This window comes from Thalassophryne amazonica, chromosome 9, assembly GCF_902500255.1.
Source record: "Thalassophryne amazonica chromosome 9, fThaAma1.1, whole genome shotgun sequence".
Classification (NCBI taxonomy): Eukaryota; Metazoa; Chordata; class Actinopteri; order Batrachoidiformes; family Batrachoididae; genus Thalassophryne; species Thalassophryne amazonica.
Window position 1 is genome coordinate 79,230,857 of NC_047111.1, and position 17,418 is coordinate 79,248,274.

The 17,418-nt window shown below is 40.4% G+C and overlaps 1 protein-coding gene across 1 annotated transcript; it reads right to left on the minus strand.

The window, feature by feature from the left end:
* Window positions 1-858: 858 nt before the first annotated feature.
* On the minus strand, window positions 859-16,797 carry casr (calcium-sensing receptor). The gene is made up of 6 exons (XM_034177451.1): window positions 16,466-16,797; window positions 8,602-8,908; window positions 4,014-4,847; window positions 3,691-3,921; window positions 2,126-2,249; window positions 859-2,035 (listed from the first exon to the last, which is right to left on the minus strand). Exons 1-6 carry the CDS (start codon window positions 16,648-16,650, stop codon window positions 906-908), a joined length of 2,811 nt encoding a protein of 936 aa, XP_034033342.1. The 5' UTR covers window positions 16,651-16,797; the 3' UTR covers window positions 859-905.
* Window positions 16,798-17,418: the final 621 nt, after the last annotated feature.

Genomic DNA, 17,418 nt, shown 5'->3' on the forward strand with positions numbered 1-17,418 from the left:
GAAACCCAGCCTTAACCGGGGAGGGGGTCTGAGACATGCTTTGTCCCCTGTTTACAATGGGGTACTCAGGTCAAAGCAGTTTCAGTCTTTTGTTCATGGTAATGAGTCATTCACATCATCAGGAGAGCCATCAAGGGAGCCATTAGGAGAGGCTTCCGTCCCATCATTAGGAGGGTGCTAACTAGAGCACAATAGGTGCTAAGTAGAGCTATTGTTTAGTCACTAGCCTATAGCAGTCAGCCTCTCGGTAGGAGGGGTCTGGTTAGGTATAAAAAAAACTCCAGCTTTTGTTGGCTTCTGTATTTTCTTCTCTTCAAGAGTTAAGACAGAAGTCAGACTACCAGAGCAAGAATTTTAGCTGTTTGTGTTCCGTTCTGTTTCTGGATTTGAGTTGAGGTTTGATTACCTGTTCTAAGCACACACACACACACACACACACACACACACACACACACACACACACACACACACACACACACACACACACACACACACACACACACACACACACGTCCATCAGCTAGATCAGCTGTTCTCAGCACACAGAGGTGCTGCGGCTGTGTGATCATGTTCTCCAGCTGATTCACTCCGGATGCACACACTCAGTTTTTGGATGTGTACAGGAGCGCGGTATTGCAGAGTTTTGCATGCAGTAACGCTGTGCTGCACAGACCTGCTTAAAACTGCATATTTTCTGTGTCCATACTGCTATGTAGGGAGCAAAAATTTGGCATAAGCTGCTAAAAGTGGGCATAGAGCTGCTCAACTCAGTGTAGATGGTATGCCACAATACACAGCTCTACATTTGCGCCAGTGTAAAAGGAGCTTAAGACACACCTGGCCAACTTATTTAGCCTTCGAAGGATGCAGCCCCTGAATTGAGACACAGCCTATGTGTTATGGTATCACATCAGAGAACTACTTGATTCCTCAAAGCTCAGGGACAGAGTAACTGTTCCACTGCCAAAGCTCACCCTTGGTTTATGCTTACTTGAAGCATTGTCACACTCATTGCCGTTGGTTTTGAGGCTGATCGATGAGGAGGGGCTTGAGGAAAATGACCTATCAATGCTGTTGGACTTTTTTCTTGCCGTACCATGTTTTAATGTTGCTTTGGCAGCCATTTTGAATGCATGGGCTGCGGTGCTGCATCGGACCTCCTCAATGTTGTTCCTGGAAGGTTTGAAGAGGATGATGTAGACCTTATTGAAGAAGATGCAAGCCAGCAAGCCAAAGCTGGATGCTAGTATAGCAATAACCTCCACAGCTGACACGAACTTTCCATAAGTACTGAAGTATGCCGGGATGAAAGAGATCCAAACGATAAAGAATATGAGCATGCTGAAAGTAATGAACTTGGCTTCTGTAAAGTTTTCTGGAAGTTTCCGTGATTTGAATGCAAAGAAGAAACATATAGCTGCGAGGAGACAGGTGTAACCAATAAGAAACCCCAGAGCCATCACAGAGCCCTCATTGCATGTGATGAAAATGATCTCATCAATATCATGATTCCTGTAGCTGGAAGGAGGGGCATTGTAAAGCCAAACCACACATATCATTACTTGGACAAACGTGCACAGAAACACTAACAAAAACTGTAAATTTAATCCCCACCATTTACGATGGAGACTCGTGGGGATCTTGGCCTCAAACACCAAAAGTACTCTGTTGGTTTTCACCAGGATGCAGGAGATGCAGAGAACAAAGCTGATTCCAAAGGCAGGTTGGCGTAGGCGGCACGACCAATCCTGCGGCTCACCGATGAAGATGAAAGAGCTGGAGAAACAACAGATAAGGGAGAAGAGGAGCACGTACGACAGTTCTCGGTTTGTGGCTTTCACTACTGGTGTGTTGCGAAATTTGATAAACACTCCCATCACGAAGGTAGTCAAGACAACACCGAGTACCGCACATATGGCCAAACCTATTCCAAATGGCTCTGTCCAGGACAAAAACTCAATTTCCTTAAGGAAGCAGAAAGTGTGGTTCCCATTGGACCAGGAATTATTTGGGCACTTGGTGCAAACACTGGCATCTGTATAAATAAAACATCATCCATATTAGAGTTGTGTCATTAGTGAGGTGCAACACTCAGAGCATTAGACATATGACTAAAGGTTGATACCATTGTGATTACTGTATTCTCCATCTGAACACTCGGTGCATTCAAAGCAGCATGTGGGCTTGCTGTCTATGATCCCCTTTCTTGTGCCGGGTTCACAGTCCTCACTGCAGTTTGAGAATGGCACCTATAGCATACAAAATAGATGAGGGAAAGCACAAAATATATTTGGATGTTTTAATGAAATAGAAATTTCATTAATATTATAGAAAATATAATCATGCAGATTTCCCAAAACTCTACTTTATTTTACTTTTTTATGTAGTAACCACTTATCCAGCAGTTAGATGCTAAAATTTGGGAGCTGGCCAAATGGAGGTGTATTTACAACTTACATATGGCAAGAATGTAGTTTCCTGGTGTAATGGTTAGCATGTTGGACCCTAAATCTAGTAGTAGTCTGAGTTCAAATCTTAAGGAAATGGCTTGTATGGGTGAAAGATTTCAAAGTGTTACGAGTCAATTATGAAGTCACTGCAAAAAGCAATGTGTCTGCTCTTCGGTGTACACTACATGAAATTATTATCAAACTGTGATACAGAGCTAATGGAAGACAGTGGACCCAAATCAAGGATTATCCCCTCCCATTTGCAGAGTAGTAGCAGAAGAAGAAAAAGTTAGGGAAGTCATGGCCTGGGGGTTTGGGCTTGTCACAGAGGATTCTTAGTTTAAATCCCCATCATACTGGTAAATCAATAAGGTTCCTTGGGCAAGGTCCTTAATGCCCAAGTTGCTCCTGGTTTGTAGTTGAGCACTTTACAATGCAGCATTCTGACACTGATGAATGGTAAATACAATGCATCAAATGGAAAGTCAGCATATAAATGCCACCTGTTTAATTGCCATTTAAGAAGTCAGCAAGTCCTATATACGCCCCAAGTCTCATTGGTGCTAGTTCTTCCAAGGATTCTATAGCATGAAGTGGATGAGAGTCAACGGCTTCCCTTGAATGGGACACCAGTCCATCGCAGGTTACTACCCCAGCCAAAGACCAATATCCATTAACAGGTGGGTGGACTGGGACAACGCAAATGAAATGTAGCATGTAGCAGTAGCATGACTGGCAACAAATCCCGGATTTATATATTGGTAGCTAAACTCCTATGCTACTGAGTAACTTGTTCTACAAAAGCAGGAAATCTTAACAAAAGGCAACAACCGACAAAGGTAACTTCACAATTTCACGGGACTGCCAAAGGTACCAAAAGTTTCTATAGACATTGTAGTTAGGACTTTAGGGTGACCTTTGCCAGTCTGAGGAAAAGTATTACCACTTGACTGTGTGCTTAGACAAGACTCTTAACTTGCATTATTCCAGAACACACAGTTGTAAGTTAATAAGTCCACCTAGCTGTAACTGTGTACATCCTGAGACTAGGGAGTAACCCGTGATTACTAAATTATCATTCATCACATAATGCCCAGGAAACTGGAGATAAGCAATGACTTGATGTGTCACATGGCCCATCAAGGACAACTCTGATATTATATACCAGGAATTTAAGCCTATAGTATTAAAACAGAATCATTACCATACATGCACTGCATTATATATTTGAGTGTTGTACCTCAGAACTGTATCCATTCCACAAAATTTTTCTCTTGTCGATGAACAGTTTGGCTACTTTCTTGATGTGCATGTTGTAGTATCCAACTTCTTCAAACACCACAGAGCTGTCTTCAGCAGACCTATGCCAGTTTATAATGGTATAGTTTCCTACCAAATCTGCATTCTCATCAAAGCGCATCTTTTCCCCCATACTGTTGGTGTAGTTCAAATGCCTGAGCTGCTTCAGGACCTAGGGAACAAAACCAGTGATTAGTCCAGGTTATTAAAATTCATTAATTGTTATGTTGGACATAGTAAATAGTTAAATGTGTAATGCATTACCTGCCATGCTTCCATTTCCTTGATATCTGCACAGGAGTTGTTAGCAAAAAGTCCACGTCCAGGTGTGCATGTTAGTATGTCCTGCAGGGCCTGTGCAATGGAATACACTGCAACATACACATTATAGGAGATACGAAGGTGTGTGTAGTCCAAGTACGGAGTCTCAACATTTGTAATGTCTTCATCCCCAGTACACAAGGGCCTAAAATTAGTGCTGCCATTGTCGCTTTCTTGGAGGTTATTTTCCAGGTAACAGTTGAAGGTTTCTTCCCAAAACTCCCTGATAAATTCATTATGACTGTCCTTCCTGGGATGGACTTCTTGTAAGAAGTTTTTAAAGCCAGGTATGTGTCCAGCCTTCAGTGCAAAGCCAATAGTTCCAGCCACTACATCAAGATACTCTGGTTTGGCAATAAGAGAAGAGCTTGCCCAAGCTTCACTTGCTAACCAGGTACGATCTGTGATATTTCGTCTGGCCATTTCTTTAATTAGTGGCTCAACATCAGGGCCACTAGCAAACACAACAATTACTTTTGCTGTGGAGTTCTTAATCCTGTCCACAAGACTTTGTATTTCATGATCCTCAATGTACTGAGAAATGAGTTCATTTAGGTCAATGCAGATGTCTCGTTCTTCCATCTCTTTCTCAAACTTTTCAATCCCTGGGCGTCCGTAGTCATCATCAGAGGCTACTGCAATGACCCAGTTCCACTTGAAGTATTCAATGATATCTGCCATGGCAGTGGCCTGATACTCATCTGAAGGAATGGTTCTCATGAAGGACTTGTACTGATTCTTGTTCCTCAGTAAGCGGCTAGAAGAGGCATAGCTGATCTGAAACAAGAAATATTTCAGGTCATTGCTGACACAGTGTGTCCTAATTTTTAGTCTTGATAGCATGTCCTGATTTTTGTTCTTAAAACTGTTTATATTTAAGGATAACTTCAACTTCATTGGTTTATTACATCCCAAAAGAGAAAATAATGTGCAGCCAACACTTTAAATATACACATTTACATCCATAAAGTTGAAAAACATTTTAAAACAAAATAAAACTTACATTAAATCTAGAAGGAAAAAAAAAAACAATAATTTAAAAGCATGTTATAATTAATGAATTGTATAGTCTACTACAGCTGGGATAAAAGAATTTTGAAACCATTTTTGTTCTGCATCTTGGCATTCGGTAGCTTTTGCCAGAAGGAAGCACCTGAAACTCTCTGAACAGTGGATGGCTTGAATCTGCCAAACTTTTTCAAGCAATCCTTGAAAACATCACTCATCACTCATGTTCAGCTGCTCATCTGGGTTGTTGTTGCAGGGGACCCCAGACTTCCCTTTCCTGGGCCACATGACCAGCTCTGACTGGGGGACCTAGTCCAGTATGAAGATATAATCTCTCCAACTAGTCTTCTTCGGGGTCTCCTCCCAGATGGACTTGCCTGGAACACCTCTTACTGGGGGGCTTCCTTACCAGATGGCCAAACCACCTCAGCTGGCTCCTATCAATGCGATGGAGCAGCGGCTCTACTCTGAACTCCCCACAGATGACTGAGCTTCTCATCTTGTCTCTAAGGGAGACACTAGCCACCCTCCTGAGAAGCCCATTTTGGCCGCTTGTACTCACAATTTAGTTTTTTCTGTCATTACCCAACCCTTATGACCATAGGTGAGAGTAGGAACGAAGATTGACCAGTAGATCGAGAGGTTTGCATTTTGACTCAGCTCCCTTTTTTACACAACACTACAGTAGAGCGAATGCAACACCACCCCTGTTATGCTGATTCCCCGGTCAATCTCACACTCCATTGTCCCCTCACTCGTGAACAAGACCCCAATGTACTTGAACTCCTTCACTTGGGGCAAGACTTCATTCCCTATCTGGAGTAGGCAACTCATCGGTTTCCTGTTGAGAACATGGCCTCAGATTTAGAGGTGCTGATCCTCATCCCAGCCGTTTCACACTCAGCTGTGAACCGATCCAGTGAGTGTTGGAGGTCACAGGCCAATGAAGCCAACAGGATCACATCATCCGCTAAAAGCAGCGATGAGCCCACTACACTGAAAACCCTCCTCCCCCAACTATACCTCAGTATCCTGTTCACGAATATTACAAACAGGATTGGTGACAAGGCGCAGCCCTGGTGGAGGCCAACCCCCATTGGAAGCGAGTCCGACTTACTGCAGAGAACCTGAACACAGCTCTCGCTTTGCGAGTACAGAGATTGGATGGCCCTGAGAAGGGACCCCCTCACTCCATACTTCCGCAGCACCTCCCACAGTACCCGATCATATGCCTTCTCCAAGTCCACAAAACACATGTAGACTGGATGGGCATACTCTCAGGCACCCTCCAGGATCCTTGTGAGAGTGAAGAGCTGGTCAGTTGTTCCACGACCAGGACGGAACCGGCATTGTTCCTCTTCAATCAAAGGTTCAACTATCTTCGAAAACCTGAGGTCAGATAAACTTGACAGGTCACATAAGGGTATGCCTGCAATTTTGCTGCATACTTTAATAATAATTTTCAGCTTGCTTCTGTTGTTTGTACTCAGCACACCCAGCCAGAATACCAAGGAGAAGGTCAGGACTAATTCAATAAAACATGAACAAAACATCTTCATAAAAACACTGTCAACATTAAAATTATGAAGCTTATGTAAGAAGTACATTTTCTGATTGGTTTTCATAAGGACAGCATCAAGCTGGACTTCAAAGGTGAGCTTTTTATCAATGAGGATGTCGAAGTATTTATACTGGTGTACCACCTCTACTGCTTGATCAACAATCACCACCGGAGAGATGGATAAGTGAATCTTCTTAATATCAATGACCATCTCTGTTGTTTTGGACACATTAATATCCAGAAAGGATAACCTACACCAGATCCAGAAATTGGACAGTAGAGAATCTTGGTCATCAGCAGATTTAATGATATGATGCCTCTCACGTTGGCTCTGGCACAAGATTGTGTACAAAACAAACAAAAGGGGTGAAAGGATACACCCCTACAGTAATCCAGTGGAAGACATGAGAACAGCATACAATGCCAACTTTAATGCACTGGGGCCTATTGGCCAAGAAATCAACAAGCCAACACATCAGGCTGACCTCAATGTTCTGGGAATGACTTAGACTACTTGCCAAAAGGGAGAAATGTCATTACACTGTGGAATATTTTCTAAAAGCAGACTGCAGTGGCTCAAAAAGATTACTCTCAGTAAGGTGGTACTCAAGCTGCCAGGAAACCACCTTTTCCAGAATTTTAGAGCAAAATGATAGATTTGATTTTGGCCTATAGTTTTTCAATACACTAGGGTCAAAATTAGATTTCTTAAGTAATGGTTTAATCACTGCAGATATGAAACATTTAGGAACAGCTCCAGATGTTAATGAGAGATTAATAATTTCCAGCACAGTCAGCCCAAGAGTTGGCCACAGGTCCTTAAACAGTTTTGTTGGTATAGGATCAAATAAGCAGGTGGTGCTTTTTGTAGACATTACAAGTTTTGTCAGCATGCCTAGTGAGATACTATCAAATTTTGTAAATCTAGGTAATACCTCAGTAATGGCATCCACCTCAATAGCAGGGTGTAGTGGCTGGGTTAAGGCGTGCTGGGATATGTTTAACCTAATGTCTTTTCTTCTCAAAGTAATCCAAGAAATCTTGTGCTGTAAAAGGAAAGTGACTTTACAGGTGGTTATCCATGAATAAGTGCTCCACCATGTCGAATGAGAACTTTGAGTTATGCTTGTTTTTGTTGATCATATCAGAGTAGTAGGTCCGCTTTGTAGGCAGTAGTGCATGCTTATAGTTTAAGATAGCATCACGCCACACGAGGTGGAATACTTCTAATTTTGAACTACGCCATTTCCATTCTAGACCTCTAGCCTTATGACTGAGGTCATGTCATTGAACCAAGGTGACTGTGTTTTTGGGGGTGTGGTTTTAATAAAGGTGGCGCAATCATTTTGAGTTTAGTTTTGAGCACTGAGTTTAAAGTATCCACAGGACTGTCTACTGATTGGGCATTTTCCAAACGTGAAGCTAAGATATCAGGCAGTCTAGCTTTGAGTTCAGTTGTAGTTGAGGAGTTGATGTGTCACCACAGTGATAAATAAGGTTGTTGTTCCACTAAACATGGCAGCGAAACTGTAAACCTAATAAGTTAGTGATCAGAGACCACCCATGCAAGAGGCATGATGTCAGTATTCGTGACAGCAATGCCACGTGCGAGAACCAAATCCAGGGCATTTCCACTAATGTGCATCGAGTCCTCAATGCATTGCTGAAATCCTAATGCATCCACAATTTCCATATTGCAGATGGGATCAGGAAGTCTATTTATATGAATGTTAAAGTCACCAATAATCAGAATGTTATCTGCACTAATCAACAAGTTAGAGATGAAGTGTCTGTAGAATGTGTCAAATGTTTTACAAAGTGCAATTAGTTGAATGGGAAAGTGTGATCAAACATTTAACTGGTAATGCAGGATTCAGGGTGGTTACTGTATGTGTAGCTTGGCATTGGTTAAATCCAGAAGTGTACTGATATTGTCTGTTGAGTTAGTGTTCAGTAACTCACCTGAGGGATATAAAAGAGACCCAGCAAGTTTGCAACCGCTGTGGAGACTGCAGATCCAGCTGCTCCCACGACTGCAATAGTTGAAGGAATGTGATCAGTACAGTTACAAAATTCATCTAAATTCAGAGAATCAATCTTATTTTGGGCCACAAAGCTAAGGGTGCCTTCCAAGGCTTTTGACACAGTATTGCATGTGTCAAAGATTCTGTAGCCCAGTGTTATATTCGGCAAGAGAGTGGTGCTGTTGTTGATTTCATCAATTGCAAAAATCATTGCCTGCAGCCAGCGGAACCCTCGGAAATTGAACCTAGAAAAGACAACAAAAGATTTTCAGAAACATATTCATCATCAATTTTTTTTTGTTCAACGTGCACATATGAGGAGTGATTGAGAGATTTTGAGCCTGACCCAGAAAAAGCAAGGCATCCTTCTGCATCTTTTGCATTCTGAGAAACCAATGGTTCTCGAGAATGTGTGAAGTTTTAACTCACTGGGTGCAATGTTGAGAAATGCTGATTTCTCAGAATGCAAAAGATGGAGAAACACGCCCTATTTTTTCTGTTTCTGGTGTAAATCACTGTAAAACCTGTTGATTCAGTTAAACTCAAAGTATTTGAAAAACTGATTGCCTTAAACCATTTACAGTGCATCTGGAAAGTATTCACAGAGCTTCATTTTTCCACATTTTGCTACCTTGCAGCCATATTCCAGAATGAAGTAAATGATTTTTTTTCCCCTCAGAATTCTACTCACAACAACCCATAATGACAACATGAAAAACAATTTTTTTTGCAGTTTATTTTCAAAATAAAACTGTAAGAAATCACATGTAGATAAGTATTCACATCCTCACATGCACAATACTTTGTTGATGCATCTTCAGCAGCAATTACAGCCTCCAGGCTTCTTGAATATGATGCACTCAAAACATAACTTGCTCAGTGAACATAAAATTATGGAAAGTATTTCCAGCCAAGTAAAATGGCATAATTTAGCCAGAGACAATTTTGCTGAGTGACCTAAATGTAAGTTTGTTGGGTCAACATTATGAATTTGTGTCACGCTTACTTAATTGGTTCAGGCCAACTAGATTTGTAAGGGTAAATGTAATAAATAATAAAAAAATTAAGCACTTTGGCTGCTCCCTTGTTTGCCATACCAAAGCCAAGGTGGATCTGCATGTTGAATTGGCCAAGATTTTATGTCAGATGCCCTGGCAGGGGTGGGGTTTGAACCACAAACCTTCCGCATTGAAACCAAGTGCACTAACCACTTGGCCACAACCCCTGCCCTTTAGGTGTAAATGTAAGAGCCATTTAAACTTGTTTGGAACCTAATATCATATGTAGACAGGTGTTTCCAAATCATGTCCAAACAACTGGATTGACCCCAGGTGATGTGAATGCTTTCCAGATGTACTGTATATGTAGTGTTGTTAAGTCAAATAATTCATACTCATTCTACATGAACATCTGGAGATGTGTAAGGAATGACACCCAGCATAAGAACTGTGCATACATGTCAACCTATACGGATTGTCCGTAAATTATACGGATTTTTCCGAGTTTCAGTGTCATACAGACGTACAAATAAAGTCTTGCGGATATTCAGGGTTTGGTCTGCAGCGGCTCTGTAATCAGCCGTTTCTGCAGCGTGACTCCACTTTGATGTGTGAACCAAATGAAGCAATGCTTCGATCCACTAGCTCGTTAGTTCTTTGATTCGCTGCTCTTCAGAAATGGCAAGTCCGCTTCTTAACTCCTCTCAAAGCCATTAAAATATTGTGAGTCACTTTTGTGTGGATTAAACACACTAACTGGGACTCTTGTCTTGTTGCAGTCAAGAAACGAGAATCGTCCTCTGTACCGTTGTCTGCTGAGACAGAGTCCGGTCGAAATTAATAACTTCAAAACGAATTGCCGCTTTAAATAAAATTACACCTCTTTAAAACGTTGTATTACAGACACGTATTTCTTATAGTGTTTCTTAAAGCCAGAAAGTTGCCATTTGAAATGACTTTAGTTTTGTGTCATGTCTGTGATCTGCTTTTTTTCTACAAAATTAAACAACTGAATGAACATCCTCTGAGGCCGGTGATTCCATAATTATTGCCAGGGGTTGTACAATCGACTAAAAACGTTTTTTCTTCCCAAAATGAGACGTCCTGCATTCTTTATGAATTAAACTGATGCTGACGTGAAGCACAGCCAGCTCAGACGTATGGAAAGACATTCATGCCAGTAATGCCTGAAAGGAAATGCTTTTGACAAAATCTACAGATTTTGTTTATTCCTATTTATGTCCAGAGATCAAGGATCCACCATGAAGAGTTTATTATGTCCAAAGTTTAAGGATCCAGTGACCAATTTCATATTTATTTACTTTATTCAATTTATTTTTCATGATTTTATTAATGTATTTCCATTAGTGACAGACAGTTCTTGTTTCTGTAAAAAATAACTAAATTTGACACATTCAGTTCAATAAAATTCAGCTTGACGCATGAATACTAGATCGCTATTGTTTGAAATTCAACTGTGGAGGAAATACTAATGATCCTGACTTTAATGTCATTTCGGCAACTCATAAATTGTGGACAAAAACCCAGTTATGTGACTGTGCGGTTGTGTGTACTGTAATAAAACTGATTTTGGTGCGATTTGGAGGTTATAAGGATTTTGTGTTTATTTTATGGATTTTCTCACTTGGTTATACAGGTGGACCCTCAAAGGGGTTGGCATGTATGACTGTGCTAAATCTATAAGTATATCATTACTGTGGCAAACTAAAAAGATAAAGGAAATTAGTGACTTGGATAATTGTGTTCCAATAACTCATCTGACCTGAAAAATTCTAAGTATTTTGCATTCCTTCACAATGTTCATCAAATAATCTGAAATTGTTAATATTAAATTCATCAGAAATGAGAAAACTACCTCAAATATTTCTTTTTGTTTCATCGAAAATAAGCTGATTTAATAGAAATCAATCAATCAAATCAATCAATTTTATTTATATAGCGCCAAATCACAACAAACAGTTGCCCCAAGGCGCTTTATATTGTAAGGCAAGGCCATACAATAATTACGTAAAAACCCCAACGGTCAAAACGACCCCCTGTGAGCAAGCACTTAGCGACAGTGGAAAGGAAAAACTCCCTTTTAACAGGAAGAAACCTCCAGCAGAACCAGGCTCAGGGAGGGGCAGTCTTCTGCTGGGACTGGTTGGGGCTGAGGGAGAGAACCAGGAAAAAGACATGCTGTGGAGGGGAGCAGAGATCAATCACTAATGATTAAATGCAGATCCAGCCCTAACTATAAGCTTTAGCAAAAAGGAACGTTTTAAGCCTAATCTTAAAAGTAGAGAAGGTGTCTGTCTCCCTGATCTGAATTGGGAGCTGGTTCCACAGGAGAGGAGCCTGAAAGCTGAAGGCTCTGCCTCCCATTCTACTCTTACAAACCCTAGGAACTACAAGTAAGCCTGCAGTCTGAGAGCGAAGCGCTCTATTGGGGTGATATGGTACTATGAGGTCCCTAAGATAAGATGGGACCTGATTATTCAAAACCTTATAAGTAAGAAGAAGAATTTTAAATTCTATTCCAGAATTAACAGGATGCCAATGAAGAGAGGCCAATATGGGTGAGATATGCTCTTTCCTTCTAGTCCCTGTCAGTACTCTAGCTGCAGCATTTTGAATTAACTGAAGGCTTTTCAGGGAACTTTTAGGACAACCTGATAATAATGAATTACAATAGTCCAGCCTAGAGGAAATAAATGCATGAATTAGTTTTTCAGCATCACTCTGAGACAAGACCTTTCTAATTTTAGAGATATTGCGTAAATGCAAAAAAGCGGTCCTACATATTTGTTTAATATGCGCATTGAATGACATATCCTGATCAAAAATGACTCCAAGATTTCTCACAGTATTATTAGAGGTCAGGGGTAATGCCATCCAGAGTAAGGATCTGTTTCTAAGATTTGTGGGGCCAAGTACAATAACTTCAGTTTTATCTGAGTTTAAAAGCAGGAAATTAGAGGTCATCCATGTCTTTATGTCTGTAAGACAATCCTGCAGTTTAGCTAATTGGTGTGTGTCCTCTGGCTTCATGGATAGATAAAGCTGGGTATCATCTGCGTAACAATGAAAATTTAAGCAGTGCCGTCTAATAATACTGCCTAAGGGAAGCATGTATAAAGTGAATAAAACTGGTCCTAGCACAGAACCTTGTGGAACTCCATAATTAACCTTAGTCTGTGAAGAAGATTCCCCATTTACATGAACAAATTGTAATCTATTAGATAAATATGATTCAAACCACCGCAGTGCAATGCCTTTAATACCAATGGCATGCTCTAATCTCTGTAATAAAATTTTATGGTCAACAGTATCAAAAGCAGCACTGAGGTCTAACAGAACAAGCACAGAGATGAGTCCACTGTCTGAGGCCATAAGAAGATCATTTGTAACCTTCACTAATGCTGTTTCTGTACTATGATGAATTCTAAAACCTGACTGAAACTCTTCAAATAGACCATTCCTCTGCAGATGATCAGTTAGCTGTTTTACAACTACCCTTTCAAGAATTTTTGAGAGAAAAGGAAGGTTGGAGATTGGCCTATAATTAGCTAAGATAGCTGGGTCAAGTGATGGCTTTTTAAGTAATGGTTTAATTACTGCCAGCTTAAAAGCCTGTGGTACATAGCCAACTAATAAAGATAGATTGATCATATTTAAGATCGAAGCATTAAATAATGGTAGGGCTTCCTTGAGCAGCCTGGTAGGAATGGGGTCTAATAGACATGTTGATGGTTTGGATGAAGTAACTAATGAAAATAACTCAGACAGAACAATCGGAGAGAAAGAGTCTAACCAAATACCGGCATCACTGAAAGCAGCCAAAGATAACGATACGTCTTTGGGATGGTTATGAGTAATTTTTTCTCTAATAGTTAAAATTTTATTAGCAAAGAAAGTCATGAAGTCATTACTAGTTAAAGTTAAAGGAATACTCGGCTCACTAGAGCTCTGACTCTTTGCCAGCCTGGCTACAGTGCTGAAAAGAAACCTGGGGTTGTTCTTATTTTCTTCAATTAGTGATGAGTAGTAAGATGTCCTAGCTTTACGGAGGGCTTTTTTTTATAGAGCAACAGACTCTTTTTCCAGGCTAAGTGAAGATCTTCTAAATTAGTGAGACGCCATTTCCTCTCCAACTTATGGGTTATCTGCGTTAAGCTGCGAGTTTGTGAGTTATACCAGAGTCAGACACTTCTGATTTAAAGCTCTCTTTTTCAGAGGAGCTACAGCATCCAAAGTTGTCTTCAATGAGGATGTAAAACTATTGACGAGATACTCTATCTCACTTACAGAGTTTAGGTAGCTACTCTGCACTGTGTTGGTATATGGCATTAGAGAACATAAAGAAGGAATCATATCCTTAAACCTAGTTACAGCGCTTTCTGAAAGACTTCTAGTGTAATGAAACTTATTCCCCACTGCTGGGTAGTCCATAAATGTAAATGTTATTAAGAAATGATCAGACAGAAGGGAGTTTTCAGGGAATACTGTTAAGTCTTCAATTTCCATACCATAAGTCAGAACAAGATCTAGGATATGATTAAAGTGGTGGGTGGACTCATTTACATTTTGAGCAAAGCCAATTGAGTCTAATAATAGATTAAATGCAGTGTTGAGGCTGTCATTCTCAGCATCTGTGTGGATGTTAAAATCGCCCACTATAATTATCTTATCTGAGCTAAGCACTAAGTCAGACAAAAGGTCTGAAAATTCACAGAGAAACTCACAGTAACGACCAGGTGGACGATAGATAATAACAAATAAAACTGGTTTTTGGGACTTCCAATTTGGATGGACAAGACTAAGAGTCAAGCTTTCAAATGAATTAAAGCTCTGTCTGGGTTTTTGATTAATTAATAAGCTGGAATGGAAGATTGCTGCTAATCCTCCGCCTTGGCCCGTGCTATGAGCATTCTGGCAGTTAGTGTGACTCGGGGGTGTTGACTCATTTAAACTAACATATTCATCCTGCTGTAACCAGGTTTCTGTAAGGCAGAATAAATCAATATGTTGATCAATTATTATATCATTTACTAACAGGGACTTAGAAGAGAGAGACCTAATGTTTAATAGACCACATTTAACTGTTTTAGTCTGTGGTGCAGTTGAAGGTGCTATATTATTTTTTCTTTTTGAATTTTTATGCTTAAATAGATTTTTGCTAGTTATTGGTGGTCTGGGAGCAGGCACCGTCTCTACAGGGATGGGGTAATGAGGGGATGGCAGGGGGAGAGAAGCTGCAGAGAGGTGTGTAAGACTACAACTCTGCTTCAACCAAAAATCAACCAAATTTTCTTTTATTGTGTGTACCAAGGACGTAATAAAATCACCGGCATTAATTTATTTGTTTGACTGTTAGCAGGACTGTTTTGGGCCTCTCTGCCAAACTCAAATCTGGATTTGATGAAATTTTCACCACAGATAGATATTTGGCCATGGAAGACGCCATTAAATTTGGGAAGTGATTTAAATCCGGGATAAAGGTTTTACTTTATATAGGCTTTGAATGATTACGTAAAAAACAAACAAATAAACAAACAAACAAGCTACTTCATGGATTCTCACCAAATTTGCACCAAAGATAGCTATTAGGACATGGAAGACTCAAATTCGGGAGCTGACCAGGATCCAGATCTGGATTCTGGATCAAGATTTCACTTTATATAGGCTTTAAAGGATTACATTAAAAAAAATACTTCACAAATTCTCACCAAATTTGCACCACAGATAGATATTAGGCCATGGAAGATTCCACTGAATTTTGAAGGCGATCTGGATCCAGATTCTGAATCAGGATTTCAATTTGTATGCTTCACTTTGTCAGATTTTGAGGATTACATCAAAACTTTTAGTGTACTCATATCTCCTCAGTCACCAGCTGAGCACCAAAGAGTGACTCATAAGGCATGTTTGGTGGAACAGATTTCTCATTCCCAGCAAACGCCAAAATGGGCAGCGTTTGGTGGATCGAACTTCCAGTTGATCTGTTGGGATGTAAGCAGTGTTTGGAGGTCTGGCTGAAGAGCAGCAAACACTTCTCCTAGTTCTCGTTCACTTCCCTTAAAGTTGTTCCCCTGATTGGAGAGCAGTTTGAATGGCTTGTCTCTCCTGGCTTTGAAACGCCAAAACTACTTAAACGATTTTCACCAAATTTTCATCACACATTGGTGTTAGGCCTTGGAAGACTCCATTAAATTTTGGAGGTGATCTGGATCCGGACCCTGATTCTTTATCAGGATTTCACTTTGTAGACTTTTAAGGATTATGTCAAAACTACTGTACGGATACATCATCATGATGTAAAACCAAGATCAGGAAGACAGCATTTTTTTTTTCATCTTGGGAATTAAATATCAGATTGCAACATCTTCATCAGTTGGACCATTGTGGATCAGTATGCAATTATTGCACTGTGTTGTGGAATCTGGATCCAGGTAAATAAAGTCTGGGTCACGATGTGAATCACATATCTATTATTTTGAGTCCTTGTCAACCGTTGATGGACTTCAGAAATCTCCAATTGCGCTTGTTAATTTTGCTGCTTAATTGGAGTCTACGTACATGGGGTAAATTCAGTTGATTGGACATGATTTGGAAAGGCACACTCCTGTCTACATATACAGCACGTCCGGAAAGTATTCACAGCGCTTCACTTTTTCCACATTTTTTATGTTACATGCAGGGTAATTGTATGAGTTCACTTAAGCAGTTTAAGTCAACCAGTTTCCTCAAACCATCTGAACTGAACTAACTCATCAGGTTTCACACTGCAGAAATTTTTTTTACCTCACACACTGTGTGGATTGTGGTCGCGCTGCAAGGTCTTGATCTTTTGATGCAACACCAAAGTGTATGGGGAAAAGTCCCCCGAGCAAAATATCACCAGTCATCTGTGCTCTCTGGCGGGGCCCGTAAGTGGAACTGACGTATCCGGACCCCAACAAGACCAGAAAGTAAAACGCAAATGTCATGTTTGTTTTGTATCTGATGGGTCTATGAGCTGCAACTCCTCAGAGTAAAGATTTGATCTATATTATCTTCTCCCATCAGTCTGCAAGATCCACTGGTCTGTGTTCTCCATGTTTGAAGTGATCGAAATGTCTGAAGAAGAGAAATAAGAAGGAAAGTAGTCACATCAAAGAAACCATAACAAATACCTACAGTGCATCCAACAAGTATTCATGGTGCTGTACCTTTTCCACATTTTGTTGTGTTACAGCCTTATTCAAAAAATGGATGAAATTCACTTTTTTCCTTAAAATTCTACATGCAGTACACCATAATGACAATGTGAAAAAAGTGTTTTGAGATATTTCCAAATTTATTCAAAATAAAAAAAAAAATCTAAGAATTCACGTGTATCCACAGTAAGTATTCACAGCCTTTGCCATGGATCAGGTACATCTTGTTTCCACTGATCATCCTTGAGATGTTTCTACAGCTCAGCTGGAGTTCACCTGGAGTAAATTCACTTCAGTTCAATTCAGAGACATCCTGGATGAAAACCTGCTCCAGAGCGCTCTTGACCTCAGACTGGGGTGATGGTTCCTCTTTCAGCAGGACAATGACCTTAAGCACACAGCCAAGATATCAAAGGAGTGCCTTCAGGATAACTCTGTGAATGTCCTTGAGTGGCCCAGCCAGAGTCCAGACCTGAATCTGATTGAACATCTTTGGAAAGATCTGAAAATGGCTGTGCACCAATGCTCCCTATCCAACCCGATGGAGCTTGAGAGGTG